The sequence below is a fragment of the Drosophila albomicans genome, chromosome 3 (assembly GCF_009650485.2).
Source record: "Drosophila albomicans strain 15112-1751.03 chromosome 3, ASM965048v2, whole genome shotgun sequence".
Classification (NCBI taxonomy): domain Eukaryota; kingdom Metazoa; phylum Arthropoda; class Insecta; order Diptera; family Drosophilidae; genus Drosophila; species Drosophila albomicans.
This window is the reverse complement of record NC_047629.2, coordinates 8,693,853-8,710,828: the sequence shown is the minus strand read 5'-3', so window position 1 is coordinate 8,710,828 and position 16,976 is coordinate 8,693,853. Positions and strand designations below refer to the sequence as shown.

At 37.1% G+C, this 16,976-nt stretch overlaps 2 protein-coding genes across 2 annotated transcripts; both read right to left on the bottom strand.

Moving 5' to 3' along the window:
- Positions 1-215: 215 nt before the first annotated feature.
- LOC117570242 (probable cytochrome P450 6a13) lies at positions 216-2,067 on the bottom strand. The gene has a single exon (XM_034251744.2). The coding sequence runs from the start codon at positions 2,048-2,050 to the stop codon at positions 587-589; it is 1,464 nt and encodes a 487-aa protein (XP_034107635.1). The 5' UTR covers positions 2,051-2,067; the 3' UTR covers positions 216-586.
- A 1,159-nt stretch (positions 2,068-3,226) lies between these two features.
- On the bottom strand, positions 3,227-4,975 carry LOC117569605 (probable cytochrome P450 6a14). The gene is made up of 2 exons (XM_034250839.2): positions 3,817-4,975; positions 3,227-3,755 (listed from the first exon to the last, which is right to left on the bottom strand). The coding sequence occupies exons 1-2, from the start codon at positions 4,931-4,933 to the stop codon at positions 3,340-3,342; spliced, it is 1,533 nt and encodes a 510-aa protein (XP_034106730.1). The 5' UTR covers positions 4,934-4,975; the 3' UTR covers positions 3,227-3,339.
- Between the last annotated feature and the right edge of the window lie 12,001 nt (positions 4,976-16,976).

Sequence of the window (16,976 nt, the reverse complement as noted above, 5' to 3'; positions counted from 1 at the left end):
TCAAATATATAACTGGATCGCGTAAGAAGTTGAAGCTGATAAAAAAGTGAAGGCTTTTAAAGTGCGATTGCAATATTAATGCATAATTTCCTTTCGCAATGTGTTATAATCATTGACATTCATTCTATACAACTGTTTAAATGCGTATTTAGTTTATTTTAAATTACGTTAACTAGTCTAAATATTAAATAAATATTCAACAAAAATTATTATTATTTACAAATATCACATTTATTTTCAAATTACAAAGAAGGGTATACAACATTTACATACACGTTCACTATATTGTTATTGTTGATCAACTCAAACAAACAGAATGAGAACACAGAGAATGACATAGACAGAGAGAATCTGAGAATAATTTCAGATATAAACAGACGGCGATAATAACAATTTGAGCTTTCAATTTATGAGCTTATTTCAAGCTTTTTTACTTGTGATGTTGATTTTTTTGAGTGCGTAGTTTCGTGTAGGTTAGGCATGAACAGTTTTTATTGCTGCTATTAAATTGTTTATCTTAAAGCAGCGACCCCGACCTATAGTAACAATTCTGTGGAACACACTCGCTTATTCCGATTAGATGCCATCAGAGACGCTTCATTTTTAGGTGAATGCCTGACTCGGTAGCAATCAGAAAATTGCGTTTATAGAATTGTAGTGGAATTTGAGTTTGTGGGGTGACGTCAAAATGATAATGACGCAGCAACATTACAATGCCAATTTTAACTTGCATCAGGCCAAATCTTTCGCCAATGCAAATACGGGGTCCATGTCCGAAAGGTAAATAGGCGAATGGATGTCGTGTCTTGATTGCATCGGGATCAAAACGCTTTGGATCGAAACGTTCGGGATCGGGATAAAGTTTCGGATCGTGGTGGATGCTGTGCACTGGTATCATTATTCTCGTTTCTGGTTCTAGAACAAGATCGCTATCCGGTACTTTGTAGCTGCTGGTCGAGCGTCGTAGAATGTGTGGCAAAATGGGATATTTGCGCAATGTTTCGTCGACCACCTGACTGAGGTAAGTCATCTCTTGCAAACACTCGTAGCTAAGTTGTTGATTGTATCGCTCCAATGTGGCATTAATCTCCAGACGCAGTTGCTGCTGGATTTCGGGATTAAGCGCCAACTCGTACAGGCAAAAGGACATCGTGGTCGAAGAGGTATCGAATCCAGCCAGGAAAAATACCATTGCCTGGGCCGCAATTTGCTCGAAACTAAGCCCAGCCTCACTGGCTAGCTCCATGAGCAGTTGAATAAGATCATTGCGTTTAATGTGCTCGCGTTTCCTATACTCTAGGGTCTGACGCACGGTTTCTATAAAGAAGCTGCTTACCTCGGGCCGAAAGAGACGCAGACGCAAGCGACGAGCCAGACTCGGCTGAGCAAACATAAACGCCTGGACAAAGGTGTTGTGAAGTGGTTTCTCAGTCACCAAACGACCCATTTGGCGGAACTCTGAATTGGGATTTGAGAGACTGTTGCATTCCAGTCCAAAGGCGCAGCTGCCGATGACATCGGTAGTGAATCTAGCACAAAGATCCTTTGCCTCGAATTCACCCAGCGACTGTTCTGCTGTACGCGACAGTTGTTCTCCCACTTTTACGATTGTGGGAAACATGAATTTCATTTTACCCGAACTAAATACCGGTGTGAGGTGTTGTCGTAGCCAACGCCACTGTTCCCCATCCAGAAATAGCAGATTTCCAGTTAGAGGATCATCGCGAACATTGTGAAAAAGTCCACGATCCGCAAAAGACTTAAAGTCTGTGATCATGATCCTCCGAATCAAATCCAAATCCATCACAAAGAGCGCTTTGCTAAAGAATGTAAAATAGCCACAGAAGCGTTCCTGAGTACTGAACTGGCGATAGATGCGTTGATTGATATCCGTCCAGTGTAAAGTTCGTGCGAAGCCTCGCATATTACCCAAGCCAAAGATGGGCTTTTCACCTGCTACACCGCGCCGACGCCAATAGGCATAAAACTGATGCAGCCAGACATAGACAAGGCCAATAAAGATAACCAGTAATATAAGTAGCGTCAACATGATGATTTCAGCTGGTTGATCGCATTGAAACTGACAACTGTTTTTTTACGTAAACATTTAGAACAGTGAAAGCTTTCTGTATGCATTTGTCTCACATGCTCTCGCCTTTTTTTGCTCTCGCTCTCTTATTACTTTTCCCAACCCCCCACCTTTCCAAATACATATGTACTACGAGGTAAACCGGTGGTAAAATTATTAATGCATTAACAATTCCATTTATGTAATTTTATATGTATATGTGTACAAATATAGGAATACCTGATAGCAACAGCAATTTAATACCTACTATACGGTATACTCATTGTTTTTAATTGCTTTACAATTTCGAAGTATTTTCACAGTCTGGTCATTTACAAATCATTGATTAGATATCTACTAACAACATATTTTAAATCTAATTTGTGTAAGTCATACTCGGTAATTTTTTATTTAAGTGCGTATTTATTTTGTCTATGTAAATTATTAAGAATATAATCAATATCAAAGTTAAGCCGATATGTGTAAATTATCCGTGCTTTTGTTTGGCTAGAAACTGATTTCCATGGCCAGCACTTAATACACAGTATTTTCTAGTCAAACAATCTGAGCTTTGACAGCTCAATTGTATTTTTAGTTGAAATTTGTTTACTCATTTGCATTTTCTTAATCCGCCAAGGTAATATCAGCAATTATAATGACTTGTTTCCAATACTGAATTTTCGATTTAACTACTACTTTCTTTTCAATAATATTTCTGTTTTATTTTTTCAATTTGTTGAAGAATATTTTCTAGTAGTAAGTTGAAGAATATTTTCTAGTAGTAACTCAATGATGAAGTTTTTATTATTGTGGTCAGATTAAGATTAAAAAAAATTTATTACATGTTTGATATGAGAGCTAAATTCATTTTAGACATTTGTTTATTATTATGCTATTTACGTTCTATTATCATGCACCTTTTTATAGGCCATTGATAATACAAATGTTCCTAAATATAGAATTGAACTTTAAAGAAACCATGATGAAATTTTATTACCATAAATAATCATAGGTGGAATTCCCACTTAGTTTACCATTTGTTTGCTAATTAGTGTTCGCCAAACAGAATAAAAATGTCAGAATGACATTGCAAATTTGTCTTGCTAGATTTACACATTGATGTAGCGCGTATTATTAAATGAGTAATGCACTGGGATATCTGCCGTTAACTACATCTTTAATATTTTAAATTTTTCACAAACATAATGTCAAAATAATACAAAGGACAATTTTACGAGATATACAATGCATGAGAAGAGAGTTTATTTTCGTCAAATTTGTTCCACCTTCAGATGAATGCCATGCTTACTACTTAATGTGAAGCTGCGAGTTTCAAGAATCAACGGTATTTCGGTGTGATCAGACACGCCAAACTTAAAGTGACGCAATAGCGAGATCAGACCAATCTTGGCCTGCATTTTTCCAAATCGTTCACCAATGCAGTTGCGAGGACCATCTCCAAATGGCAAGTAGGCATATGGATGACGCGCCTTGATAGCTTCTGGTTCGAATCGCGAAGGATCAAAACGATCGGGGTCGGGATAATATTCGGGATCACGATGAATGTTGTGCACGGGAATTAGGAGTGTTGTTCCTTTCTCGATGATCTTATCAGTGCCAGGTACTTTATAGTCCTCACCAGCCACACGTAAAAGATGAGGGAGGATCGAGTGTTTTCGTAGGGTTTCTAAAATAATAAATAAGATTACAATTTTAATTGAATATATGTATATACTTATAACTCTTACCTAAAAGTACTTGTTCTAAATAAGTCATTTGGTTCATTGCTTCGTAAGTAAGTTCTCCGTTGGATACATCTTTTAGAACATTTTCAATCTCATCGCGTAAACGCTGTTGAACATCTTGTTGTAGAGCCAATTCATAAAGGCAGAAAGCCATGGTGCTGGAGGATGTTTCAAACCCGGCAATAAAGAAAACGAAAGCCTGTGCTGCCATCTGCTCTAGAGTCAATCCTTTTGAGAGATCAATTCCATTGCCTCGACGAGCTTCCTCCTGATTTTCTGCACGCAATTGGATCAACTGGTCAAGGAAATCGTTCCGCTTAATGTTATTCTTAAGTCGATAATCAACTGTTGATCGAACAGCGTTTATGAAAAAATTGTGGAGATCATCGGGCAAAGCCTTTAATCTCATTTTTTTAGCGAGATTTCCATTTGTGAATATGAAGCTTTGAACCAACTGATTATGACGCGGCTTTTCGAACAACATACGACCTTTGGAACGGAATTCTGCATTGGGATCCGCCAAACTGTTGCATTCTAAGCCAAAGGCACAAGTACCAATAACATCCGTGGTGAATCGGGCACACAGTTCCTTGATCTCCACATCTCCTCCATCTGTGGCCGCAGCACTTGCATATTTACCCATTGTGCTAGTCAAATGATCACTGACCTCAACGACAGTGCCGAACATATGCTTCATCTTGCCGGAGGTGAAAACCGGTGTTAACTTATGTCTCATGGCTTTCCATTCTTCGCCCTCGAGAGTGAACAAATGTCCGGTTAGAGGCTCGTCACGAACGTTGTTGAAAACTCCACGATCCTGGAAGTTCTTGAAGTCCTTAATGAGAACTTGTTTGACAAGATCAAGATCGATTATGAAAGCGACTCGTTTGAAAAACATGAACATTCCCGCGAACGGCGCAGTTCCCTTGAATTTTTTATAAAGTCTGCCATTAATATCACGAAAATGATATTTCCTTCCAAGGCCTCTCATATTCCCAATAAACGGAAGAGGGCGCTCAAAAGGCACTCCACGATGATTCCAATAGTTGAAAGAATTCTGGTAGAACTTGTACAATAAGCCTATTGCCACACCCAGTAGGGCAAGTGTTAACAAAACCATTTCGAAAAATTAACAAAACACAGTTCTCGTTGCTTTCTATCGTAATCCACCAAATTGGTACTGAGCGTTAAGATGAACTTCACTCGCTTATATTCAGAACTGTTGAAAAAGCTTTCAAAGAGAGCGTAAGCTTTTTAAGATGATTGCGTGAGAAAAGTTTGTTTTTGCTCGCTCACTGTGATAGTGTAATATCTGAATTAAAGTAGTCGAATAATATAGTCCCTATATTTTATTTAAAATTAATTAATTTTTGTAAATTAATATTAACTAAAATTATGGTATATTATTAAGATTGTAAGTGAAAAAAAATATTTAGTTCATAGAAAGGTGTTCATAGAAAGGTGCTAAAACGTACATTAGTATATCAGCATTGTTGATTGCAAACAAGACAGATGACTCAGATACTGTACTGAATTTGCTTATGAAATTGTTTGTGTATGTTTGGTAATTTTTAACATATAAATCGATAACGTTATGCTCGATAATTTTGTGACCAGGGGTCGAATGATATACAGGCAATAGAAAGCATTTTTGATCCCATCAAATATATATGTATGTATGTATGTACAAATATATATTCTTGATGATATGAAGCTAAAATGTTTGTTGGACACATGTGGTATTGATCAGATCGATTGTTGCAGTTGTGCAAAAATATAGAAGAAGTCGAGTGTGCTCATCTGAGAGATACCCACTAAAAATTGTTAATAAACACAAAACATTGTTGAATTTGTAAAATAAATACTAAGATATAGCGAAGGCTACATTTTGTATATTAACAAGCTAATACATTCAAGATACCATAGAGTATAAAATTGATCAGATTGTATATCAAAGCAGGCCTTTTTATACCCGCTACCCATAGGGTAGAAGGGTATTATAACTTTGTGCCGGCAGGAAATGTATGTAACAGGTAGAAGGAGGCATCTCCGACCCTATAAAGTATATATATTCTTGATCAGCGTCAACAGCCGAGACTATATAGCCATGTCCGTCTGTCTGTCTGTCCGTCTGTCCGTCTGTGTGTCTGTCCGTCCGTCCGTATGAACACCTAGATCTCAGAGATTATTAGAGATAGAGCTATAATTTTTTTTCGACAACATTTGTTATATTTGCACGCAGATCAAGTTTATTTCAAATTTTTACCACGCCCACTTCCGCCCCGCAAATCAAAAAAATTGAATAACACGCGAAATTTTAAAGCTAGAGTTGCGAATTTTGGTATATACTATAATTACTATAGTAGTTATGATTCCTGATTTTCCTGAAATTTGGTTGCGATCAGATAAAAATTGTCGAAGTTATTAAAGAAATACTTTTGTATGGGCAAAAACGCCTACTTACTAGGGGTCTTATTTGCCTTGGCTGACAATCTGGTATATTGTGCCGTCTATGGTATATTTGGAATGCGGTACTATATCGATATACCAAACATACCATTTGGTATATTTTCAGTATTTTTCAGTATATTCAGCATATTTTGAGAAAAATACCGCAAAATATATTTCTTTTATTCAAAATGGGTAGTGGGTATTTCACAGTCGAGTAGCTTTCTTACTTGTTTATACCCGCTACCCGTTGGGTGGAAGCGAATTATAACTTTCTGCCATGGGTGGTCATGTATTTTGAAAATTACAGGCCCGAATTTCGGTACTTATGTACAATAAGAACTATAATCTTTATGATTCCTAGTTTGCTTACGATCAGATTAAAAATGCAGAAGTTATTTAAGAAAGAAGTTATTTGTGTAGGAAAAACGACTACTTACTACGGGTCTTAGTAGCTTTGTCTGTTCATATGGTATATATGGACTCAATGGTATGTTATAGCCTTTGGTATATTTTTGTATTATTTACCGCCCTGTTTTTGTTATTGTTATTGTTCAATGGGTAGCGGTTAGATTTCTTATAATATTTCAACAATTTTAATCCGATCGCAACCAAACTTTAATGAAAAGCTTCAAAATTACGCATGATATTCAATTTTGTTTTGGATTTGCGGAGACGGAAGTGGGTGTGGAAAAATCTAAAACAAATTCGATATATATATATATATATATGTATGTATATATGACATTCCGGCCTCCTTCTGCCTGTTTTATATATTTAATTTCACAAAGTTAAAATACAATTGAAGTTTTATAGTTGGCTTGTATATCAAACCGACAAATTCGCACTATTTATTTTAACTTTATTCGCTTAAAAGGAGAATTGAAAATGAAGCTTTCAAAGAGAGCGGGAGCTTTTTAACACATTGCGGGAGAAAAGTTTCTTTCTTTCTAATTGTTAACATATTTGTATACATCAAAACCGACAACATGTAATGGACCCATACAGTAAATAAAAAAAAAAACAACAATAAAATTTAAAAACTTAAAATAACCCCAAAAAAATAAATAAATAATACGTTAGCATTTGAATTTAAATATTTAGGCGCGCATAGGCGTACGTTAGATACGTGACAGTGGAGAGTTACAGCGTTGTAAGTGACAGATGTCAATTCACCATGTGGTGAATTTCGCTCTCACTTGGGCTAGTTAAGATCTGCACTAGCAAGGTTAGATCTTTTTCTATCAAGATCTCTAAGGAAGCAGACGCCCTAGCAATTCTGTATATCCACCCAGAACATCAAAAGTATTAAGGCCTCGTGGCCAAGAAGAAAAAAAAAATTATTTAATCTTAAATAATTTTGTCCATCCCCGCCGCTTTTGCCCCAAAAAGCTGGCATTAGCAGAATACTTCAAAGTGCCGTCCAGGCAAGGTAAATATTATAAAAATAGGAAAAAAAATAATTAGTTGCAAAAATTTCATAAAAAATTGTTTAAATCAGGTGTCCACTTATATATACAGAGGAAACAACAATCTTTGCTACCAGCCAACTGGCTAAGGCGACGACCGACAGCAGCAGCAGGGAGCAGACAACAAATAAATAATAAATTAAATAATTAATAAAATAATAAATGTAAAAAAAATAGAAGTGCAAGTGTGTGCATAGCGAGTGCAAATCGCTTTAAAAAAAAAAAACCGAACAACATTGCGGCTGAATCTCAGTTAAAATCATTAAGATACTGAAAGCCCAAAATCATATGAGCATAGGAGAAAAAGAGTAATTAAAAGCTTAAATAAGTTGGTGAACAACGTGAGCAGACAACAAGAAAAAAAAAGGCGCTGAAGCAGTGAAATATACATTGTGTGTGTGTGTAAAAATATTAAAAGAAAAAAATTAAAAAAAAAAAACTACACTCGACAGAACATTTTTTGTTGTTTTTTTTTTCTGTGCCTAATAATGTAAAAAACCAAAGTGTCGTAAGACAATCAAGTGCAAATCGTGAATTGGTAAAATAATTTAAAATAAAAAAAAAAATTTTAACAAAACCAACAACACCAACATCGTCGAGAAGGCCTTCATCGAGGAAAATTGGGTGAGTGAGCAAGGAAAGTCGCAAGGCGTTAGCTACCACATCGTTAACACCTTTGTGTTGGCCAGTGTAGCCGCGCTGTGATTGCCGACGGCTTGCGCACTTTTCTTTTCATTTATTATTCTATCTCTTGTTATGTATTTGCATTGATTTGCGATGACAAGTGCATCAGGTAACTCATCTGCCTAGTCCAGAATAATAAAGACGAAAATAAAGAAAAAGCAGAAATGAGTTAACTGATTGCCTTTTCATTAATATTCGTATTTTATTGTCATGTATCGCGATTGCGATTTCTTTTTCAGGCGCGGAGAAAAGAAATAAGAATAAATGTTTTGTCAAGTGTATTTTGCAATCGTATTTAAATGACAACAAACCAAATACAAAATATATAACAGTCAGTGAACATTAAAAATAAAACCACACAATAATATTAAACTGCTCAGTGAAATAAAATAATACAAAACTGTACGAATGAAGTTGTTCTAAAACCTACTTGCTCGCATACAGACTTACTTGCGCTACCAAATGAAGTTGTTCTAAAACCTACTGCTCACATACTTACTTGCGCTACTAAATGAAGTTGTTCTAAAACCTACTTGCTCTCATACATATTTGCTCTACCAAATTCAATTGTTCTCAAACCTCGTTGCTGAGAGCAAAAACCTAAAACATGGAATATGAAAATGAAATGAACAATTCATTACAACTAAAATAAAATAGTATAAAATGTATATAAGAATTTTAGATACTATTTCGCATGCAGTAGCCTACACACATTAAAAATTCTGAATATTTGAACGACTTTCTTATACATATGTACGGCCACTCATAATGATAATTATACTTGTACACATATTCTAATACTAAGTTATACTCTAGTTTATTTGGCAAATCTGGATACATTTTGTTAAAATAACTATTCATTATTATGAATATACTACATTTCCATTTCTTTCTGCTTGAATAATTAAATTTTAAAATGATGATGAAATACTAAGTTTTCTTTTCTGATGACATGGGAGCATAAGAAGGGGTAAATAAAAAGCTGCGTTTGGGGTCTTCCCTTAAAAAAACATTAGAAGACTATGGCTGGGTGGGTAGCGAACAAGGAGAGTGACATCAACACCTTCGTCCTCTCCATTTAGGTACACTACTTTTCTTGTGAGTTTTCTTTTCAGTTTCAAATTAGTTTGTTTAATTGGCCATAGTTTACTTGGTTTTGTGTTAGGCATGTATGCCTTTTATTGTATTCGCATGAGGATCGTTCCATGCATATTTGATGAGGGACTCTATAATAATTCACCGCAAGCATAGCGATCATCAGTGACAGCAACAACCCCCCCACATCCCGGAAGAGCTAAGGGTTCAAAGGGTCCCGCTCGGCTGGTGATGATGATCAAGGAGCCGCACACGCAAGTAGGAAAAAAAGCAGTGTGGCGGCGCGGCATGCTGCAAGTAATTCTGGCACCCAACAAGGGGTTGATATTACAAGAAATTGGAATTTGGCCCAACAACGGTGGGACAGTTGTTACAGGAATTTTTGGCGCCCAACGTGGGGCAGGTGTTATTATGGCATTAATTTGCTAGTATTAGCACTGGTCCCAGATTAATAGCAGTTGTACGAAGCTTGAAAGGATTTAGAAATCTACTGGAATTCGATTCTGTATTAGCACATGCTGATTGAAGTCGACCGTAGCAAATTCTTTTTCCTTTTTCCGTTTCATAAAATTTTTTTTGTGATACAGATGATAGCCTGACCAAAGAACTATAATAAGACTTCATAGGTTGTGGAAAATTGGAAAAAAATTGTTTCAGTTTTTGTTTCAATTCTTCATTAACTTATCGAATTTTATTGGTCACGTACAATTGAAATTAATTAATTAGCTCTTTGTCTTCGATTGAATTTGTGCTTTATAATTGCATTCAAGGTGAATTTAAATTTTGCTTACTCTTTGGAACTCGAGTATTTGAGCATTTGAATACATCGACCAAGAGAATAGTTGAATTTATTTATTCAGTTTGTGTAGCAATACGAATTATATAGCCTTTTTCATGAGCAAGGGTTTTCTCTGTGAACAATTACGTAAGATTCGCTGTAAAGGTATTTTACTGGAATACAATGTTTTTAGATGCAAGTGTGTCTCATTGTCCGTAAAAGTCCTTTTGGCCGAGTTTGATGGTGTTGTTTATTTGAAAAGGAAACCTTTGGTAGTTGAAATAGCCCATTAACAAGATAGATATGTTACAAGAATAAGTAGTGAAAGCCAATATATTTACCCTTACTTATGTCTCCCAAAAGAAAGTCATCAGAAATAACTATATAAAAAAAAAAAAATGCCACTTGAACATAGTTTTGAGTCCAACCGGAATCAGCAACATGATAGTACGGCTGCAAATATCTGTATTATTTGCGGGGAAATCATGTTGAATACACAGCCGTGTGCTGTTACAAATTGTCACCACGTATTCCATAAAAGTTGTTTGGAAACGCGAGTGCAAGTCCATAAAGAGTGTCCCAGCTGCTTAGTAGCAGTTCAACCAAAAGAATGGAAAGTAGTTGTTGGCAATCATTCTCCAAACTCCAAAAGCGACGATGCAAATCCAACGCAACGAGTGGTTGCAACTGGATATCGCCCGGTTACTCGATCGTTAGCACATCAGTTGGAATCTTTGAATTCACAGGCACCAAAAGGAGCCGAAGCGCTGATCCCTATTGACGCTCCATCTCACGATATTTGTCCTCCGCCTGGTAGTACTTCAGCGAATGTGAGATTACAGGCAAATCGGAATCCGAATGCACCCGCTAGAAGAGGTCGTCCAACAAGACAACGAAGATCAAATCATTCTCAAGCGCCACCCAATTTTCAGATAGATGTAGAGTCCATTGTCCGAGAAACGGTTACTCGCGTTTTGTCCTCTATGTCAGGTTCGGGAAGTCTAGGTGCTCCAAATGGCCACGTAGCTCATCGTGAAACACCGATTACTCCACGAAGTAGCCGATCCACTAATCTTATACAGAATTTAGGGCCACATAGAATCTCAGACATTCTACAGAAATGGGGTGTCCGATTTGATGGTACCGCCGAAGGATTATCTGTTGAGGAATTCTTATACAGAGTACAAATCCTAACGCGCGAGCATTTTGAGGGGGACTTGGAAATAATAAGTCGAAATATCCATCAGCTGTTGATAGGAAAGGCAAATAGTTGGTTTTGGAGATACCATAAGAGTGTCCAAACTTTCAACTGGCGAGAATTTTGCGTAGCGTTCAGAAATCAATATCGCGAGAGCAGATCAGTAACTGAATTACGGGAACAGATTCGATCACGTAAACAAAAGCCAGGTGAATCCTTCGACGCGTTTTATGAAAGTGTTTGCAAACTGATGGACAGATTATCCGTTAGTTTTGCAGAAGACGAACTGGTAGAGATGATTCAGGGAAACTTACAGATTGACATGAAAGAAAGACTTCTGTTTGAAGATATCTCTTCGATTTCCGAGCTTCGTCGTTTGGTACATAAGCGTGAACATTTTCTGCAGGATATAGGTAGAGCACGTCAGCCACAAGTCAAAGCTGGTGCATATCGAGTATACGCCCTGGATGACGAGCAACCCGAAGAAGATCCTGAGAGTGACAAACAGGTTGAGATAGCAGCCATACAACATAAAACACCATTAGTATGCTGGAATTGCGATATTGCTGGCCACATTTGGGAGAATTGTTTGGCTGAAAGAAGAGTTTTTTGTTATGGATGCGGGGCTCCGCAAGTATATAAACCAAATTGCCAGAACTGCAAACAAAAGCAGGAAAACCGGCAAAGGGGGCATCCAATGCAGGAAGGATGTCCCAGAAATAGGAGATAAGTTGAATATAGAAAGTAATACGGTTAGAATTTTAGAGCGAAAAGCAGATCCATTAACTCGTTCTGAAATACAAAATAGTTTTAAGCCTTATCATGAGAGATTAAGAGATTATTATATAGCTAGAGAGAGAATTTTTGCTGGACAGGGGAAGAAGAGTCGTCGAAACACTATTCGTCAACGAAAATATTTTAAGTTTCTTAAAAGCAAGAAAGCTATGATGGTGTCAACCATTTTCCAAAATAATGTTGACCGTCGTAGTTATGCAAGTGTTTCATTCTTAGAGTTTTCCGAACTTGGCTTGCTTGATACTGGAGCAAACATCAGTTGTCTTGGTGATTCTTTGGCTGCGTTGGATTTTTCAAATCATCCCAATTTTAAGCCAATAAAGTCGCAAGTTCGAACAGCTGATGCTAAAGTGCACCAGGTGTATGGAATTTTGAAAGTACAAATGAAATATAAAGACAAGGAAAGACAGATAGATCTTTACATTATTCCATCGATAGCTCAGAAATTAATACTAGGAATAGATTTCTGGCGAGAATTTGAACTCGCACCAGGAGTAATTAGTTCAATTTTGTCGGAAGAGATAGAACAGGATCAAGCTGATGATACATATCCATTATCCATGCAAGAACGACAGCAATTGGAGGCAGTAAAGGAGTTATTTCCAAATTTTGAAAGACAGGGATTGGGTCGAACGGCGTTAATTAAACATAACATTGAAATTGGTGATAGTAAGCCAGTGAAGCAGCGTCACTATCCAGTGAGTCCTGCAGTTGAAAAGTTGATGTTCGTAGAAATTGATCGCATGCTTCGGCTTGGGGTAATTGAACCATCGCAAAGTGCTTGGAGCTCTCCAATGCGCATGGTTGTAAAGCCAAACAAGGTTCGATTATGCTTGGATGCTCGAAAGCTAAATGAGGCCACCCGAAAGGATGCTTATCCGTTGCAAAGCATTGAAGGTATCTTCGCTCGACTTCCAAAGGCTAATTTGATTTCTAAGCTAGATCTCAAAGATGCATATTGGCAGATAGAGCTTACCGAAGAAGCGAAACCTTTGACTGCTTTCACTGTTCCAGGTCGATCTTTATACCAATTTACCGTCATGCCCTTTGGTCTTTGCAATGCTCCTTCTACAATGTCGAGATTAATGGATGATTTAATCCCGCCCGATTTACGCCATTGCGTTTTCGGATATCTGGATGATCTCGTTATCGTTTCCGAAGATTTTTCATCTCACCTTGCTGTGTTAATTCGCATAGCAGATCAATTTCGAAAGGCAAACCTTACTTTGAACGTTTCTAAAAGTCACTTTTGTGTCACAAAGGTTAATTACTTAGGATATGTGATAAGTAATGGGGGAGTAGCAACCGATCCAGAGAAAATATCTTGTGTACTAAACTGGCCTACTCCCAAGAACTTGAAGCAAGTTCGAGGTTTCCTCGGAGTTTGTGGTTGGTACCGAAGATTCATTAAAGATTTTGCTGAAATTTCGTGTCCCATTACCGAAGTGTTGAAAACAAAAAAATGCTTTAAATGGTCGTTAGAAGCCCAGGAAGCAATGGATAGGTTAAAGACATTGTTAACTACCGCTCCAGTGCTGCAAAAATGCAGATTTTTCTCGAAAATTTTTCTTACACTGCGATGCCAGCGATCATGGTATTGGTGCTGTATTAGTGCAACTGTCAGATACAGGAGAGGAACGGCCACTGGCATTTATGTCAAAAAAATTGTCGAAAGCTCAAAGAAATTATAGCGTAACAGAAAGAGAGTGTCTTGCAGTAATTTTAGCCGTTGAAAAATTTAGATGCTATCTCGAACTACAACCATTCGAAGTAGTGACGGATCATTCGAGTCTTTTATGGCTAATGCGACAGCAGAATGTATCTGGCAGATTGGCTAGATGGATACTTCGTTTACAAGCGTTTAAGTTTACCATTTCGCATCGAAAAGGCAAGGATCACGTTGTTCCAGATGCATTGTCAAGAATTAGTGAAGCAGAGATTGATAGCGTCGAATGGATAGGTCCAGAAATTGATTTAGATTCTCCAGCATTTCTTGAGGCTGAATACGTAGAACTAAAAGACTTAGTGGACGCGAATACTGAGAAATTCCCTGATTTGAAGGCTGTAGATAAATATGTCTACATTCGCACCGAACACCCATCGGGAAACGCAGTTCAAGATATGGATGTTTGGAAGTTATGGGTGCCGGAGTCACTACGAGTTGCAGCTATTCGGCAAGCGCATGATTGCGTAGTATCTTCTCACGGTGGAATGCAGAAAACTATTGAACGATTGCGAAGGCACTTGTATTGGCCAGGTCTATCTAAACAGGTGCGGGAATATGTGCGTGAATGTGATGTTTGCAAAGAAACGAAAGCGCCAAATATGACGTTACGACCTCTAATGGGTCAGCAAAGTATATCGTGTAGGCCTTTTCAAAAGTTATATATTGACATACTTGGTCCTTATCCACGAAGCAAGAAGGGTCATATTGGGCTGCTCATCGTTCTTGATCATTTCAGCCGATATCATTGGCTATGTCCGTTAAAAAAATTCACAACAGCAGCTGTTGACGAATTTCTTGGAAAACGAATCTTTGCAGAGTTTGGTGTTCCTGAGATCATTGTAAGTGACAATGGATCTCAATTCAAATCGAATGAATTTAAATCATTTTTAACAAAGTTTGGAATAATTCATACTTGCACTGCTTTATATTCGCCTCAAAGCAATGCTGCCGAGAGGGTTAATCGCTCTTTGCTAGCAGCTGTTCGCTCGTATCTTCGAACTGATCAGACAGAGTGGGATACAAACTTGACCCATATTTCTTCAGCTCTACGATCTTCTTTACATCAAGCGATTGGCTGTTCGCCGTATAAAGCTTTATTCGGATTTAATATGATCAACCATGCTGGTGATTACAAGTTACTGAAAAAATTATCTGTATTAGAAGAGTCACCCCTGCTGAATCCAAGGGATCAGATACAATTGTTGCGAGAGGATATTAAGCAAAATAGTCGTGCTGCTTATGAGCGTAACGCTACGCAATACAATTTGCGAGCAAAGCCAGTTGCTTTTAAAGAAGGCCAAGAGGTGTTTAAAAGAAACTTTTATTTGAGCAATTTCTCGAACAATTTCAACAAAAAGTTAGGTTCGCAGTTTACCAAGTGTCGAATAAAGAAGAAAGTAGGTACTGCATACTATATCTTGGAAACATTGCAAGGCAAAGAAATCGGCACATATCACGCCAAGGATTTACGCAGCTAATTCCATCTAATCGTGCCTCGTAGACTCGTTAGATTATCTGGTTTTGTAATGGACCCATACAGTAAATAAAAAAAAAAACAACAATAAAATTTAAAAACTTAAAATAACCCCAAAAAAATAAATAAATAATACGTTAGCATTTGAATTTAAATATTTAGGCGCGCATAGGCGTACGTTAGATACGTGACAGTGGAGAGTTACAGCGTTGTAAGTGACAGATGTCAATTCACCATGTGGTGAATTTCGCTCTCACTTGGGCTAGTTAAGATCTGCACTAGCAAGGTTAGATCTTTTTCTATCAAGATCTCTAAGGAAGCAGACGCCCTAGCAATTCTGTATATCCACCCAGAACATCAAAAGTATTAAGGCCTCGTGGCCAAGAAGAAAAAAAAATTATTTAATCTTAAATAATTTTGTCCATCCCCGCCGCTTTTGCCCCAAAAAGCTGGCATTAGCAGAATACTTCAAAGTGCCGTCCAGGCAAGGTAAATATTATAAAAATAGGAAAAAAAAATAATTAGTTGCAAAAATTTCATAAAAAATTGTTTAAATCAGGTGTCCACTTATATATACAGAGGAAACAACAATCTTTGCTACCAGCCAACTGGCTAAGGCGACGACCGACAGCAGCAGCAGGGAGCAGACAACAAATAAATAATAAATTAAATAATTAATAAAATAATAAATGTAAAAAAAATAGAAGTGCAAGTGTGTGCATAGCGAGTGCAAATCGCTTTAAAAAAAAAAACCGAACAACATTGCGGCTGAATCTCAGTTAAAATCATTAAGATACTGAAAGCCCAAAATCATATGAGCATAGGAGAAAAAGAGTAATTAAAAGCTTAAATAAGTTGGTGAACAACGTGAGCAGACAACAAGAAAAAAAAGGCGCTGAAGCAGTGAAATATACATTGTGTGTGTGTAAAAATATTAAAAGAAAAAAATTAAAAAAAAAAAACTACACTCGACAGAACATTTTTTGTTGTTTTTTTTTCTGTGCCTAATAATGTAAAAAACCAAAGTGTCGTAAGACAATCAAGTGCAAATCGTGAATTGGTAAAATAATTTAAAATAAAAAAAAAATTTAAACAAAACCAACAACACCAACATCGTCGAGAAGGCCTTCATCGAGGAAAATTGGGTGAGTGAGCAAGGAAAGTCGCAAGGCGTTAGCTACCACATCGTTAACACCTTTGTGTTGGCCAGTGTAGCCGCGCTGTGATTGCCGACGGCTTGCGCACTTTTCTTTTCATTTATTATTCTATCTCTTGTTATGTATTTGCCTTGATTTGCGATGACAAGTGCATCAGGTAACTCATCTGCCTAGTCCAGAATAATAAAGACGAAAATAAAGAAAAAGCAGAAATGAGTTAACTGATTGCCTTTTCATTAATATTCGTATTTTATTGTCATGTATCGCGATTGCGATTTCTTTTTCAGGCGCGGAGAAAAAGAAATAAGAATAAATGTTTTTGTCAAGTGTATTTTGCAA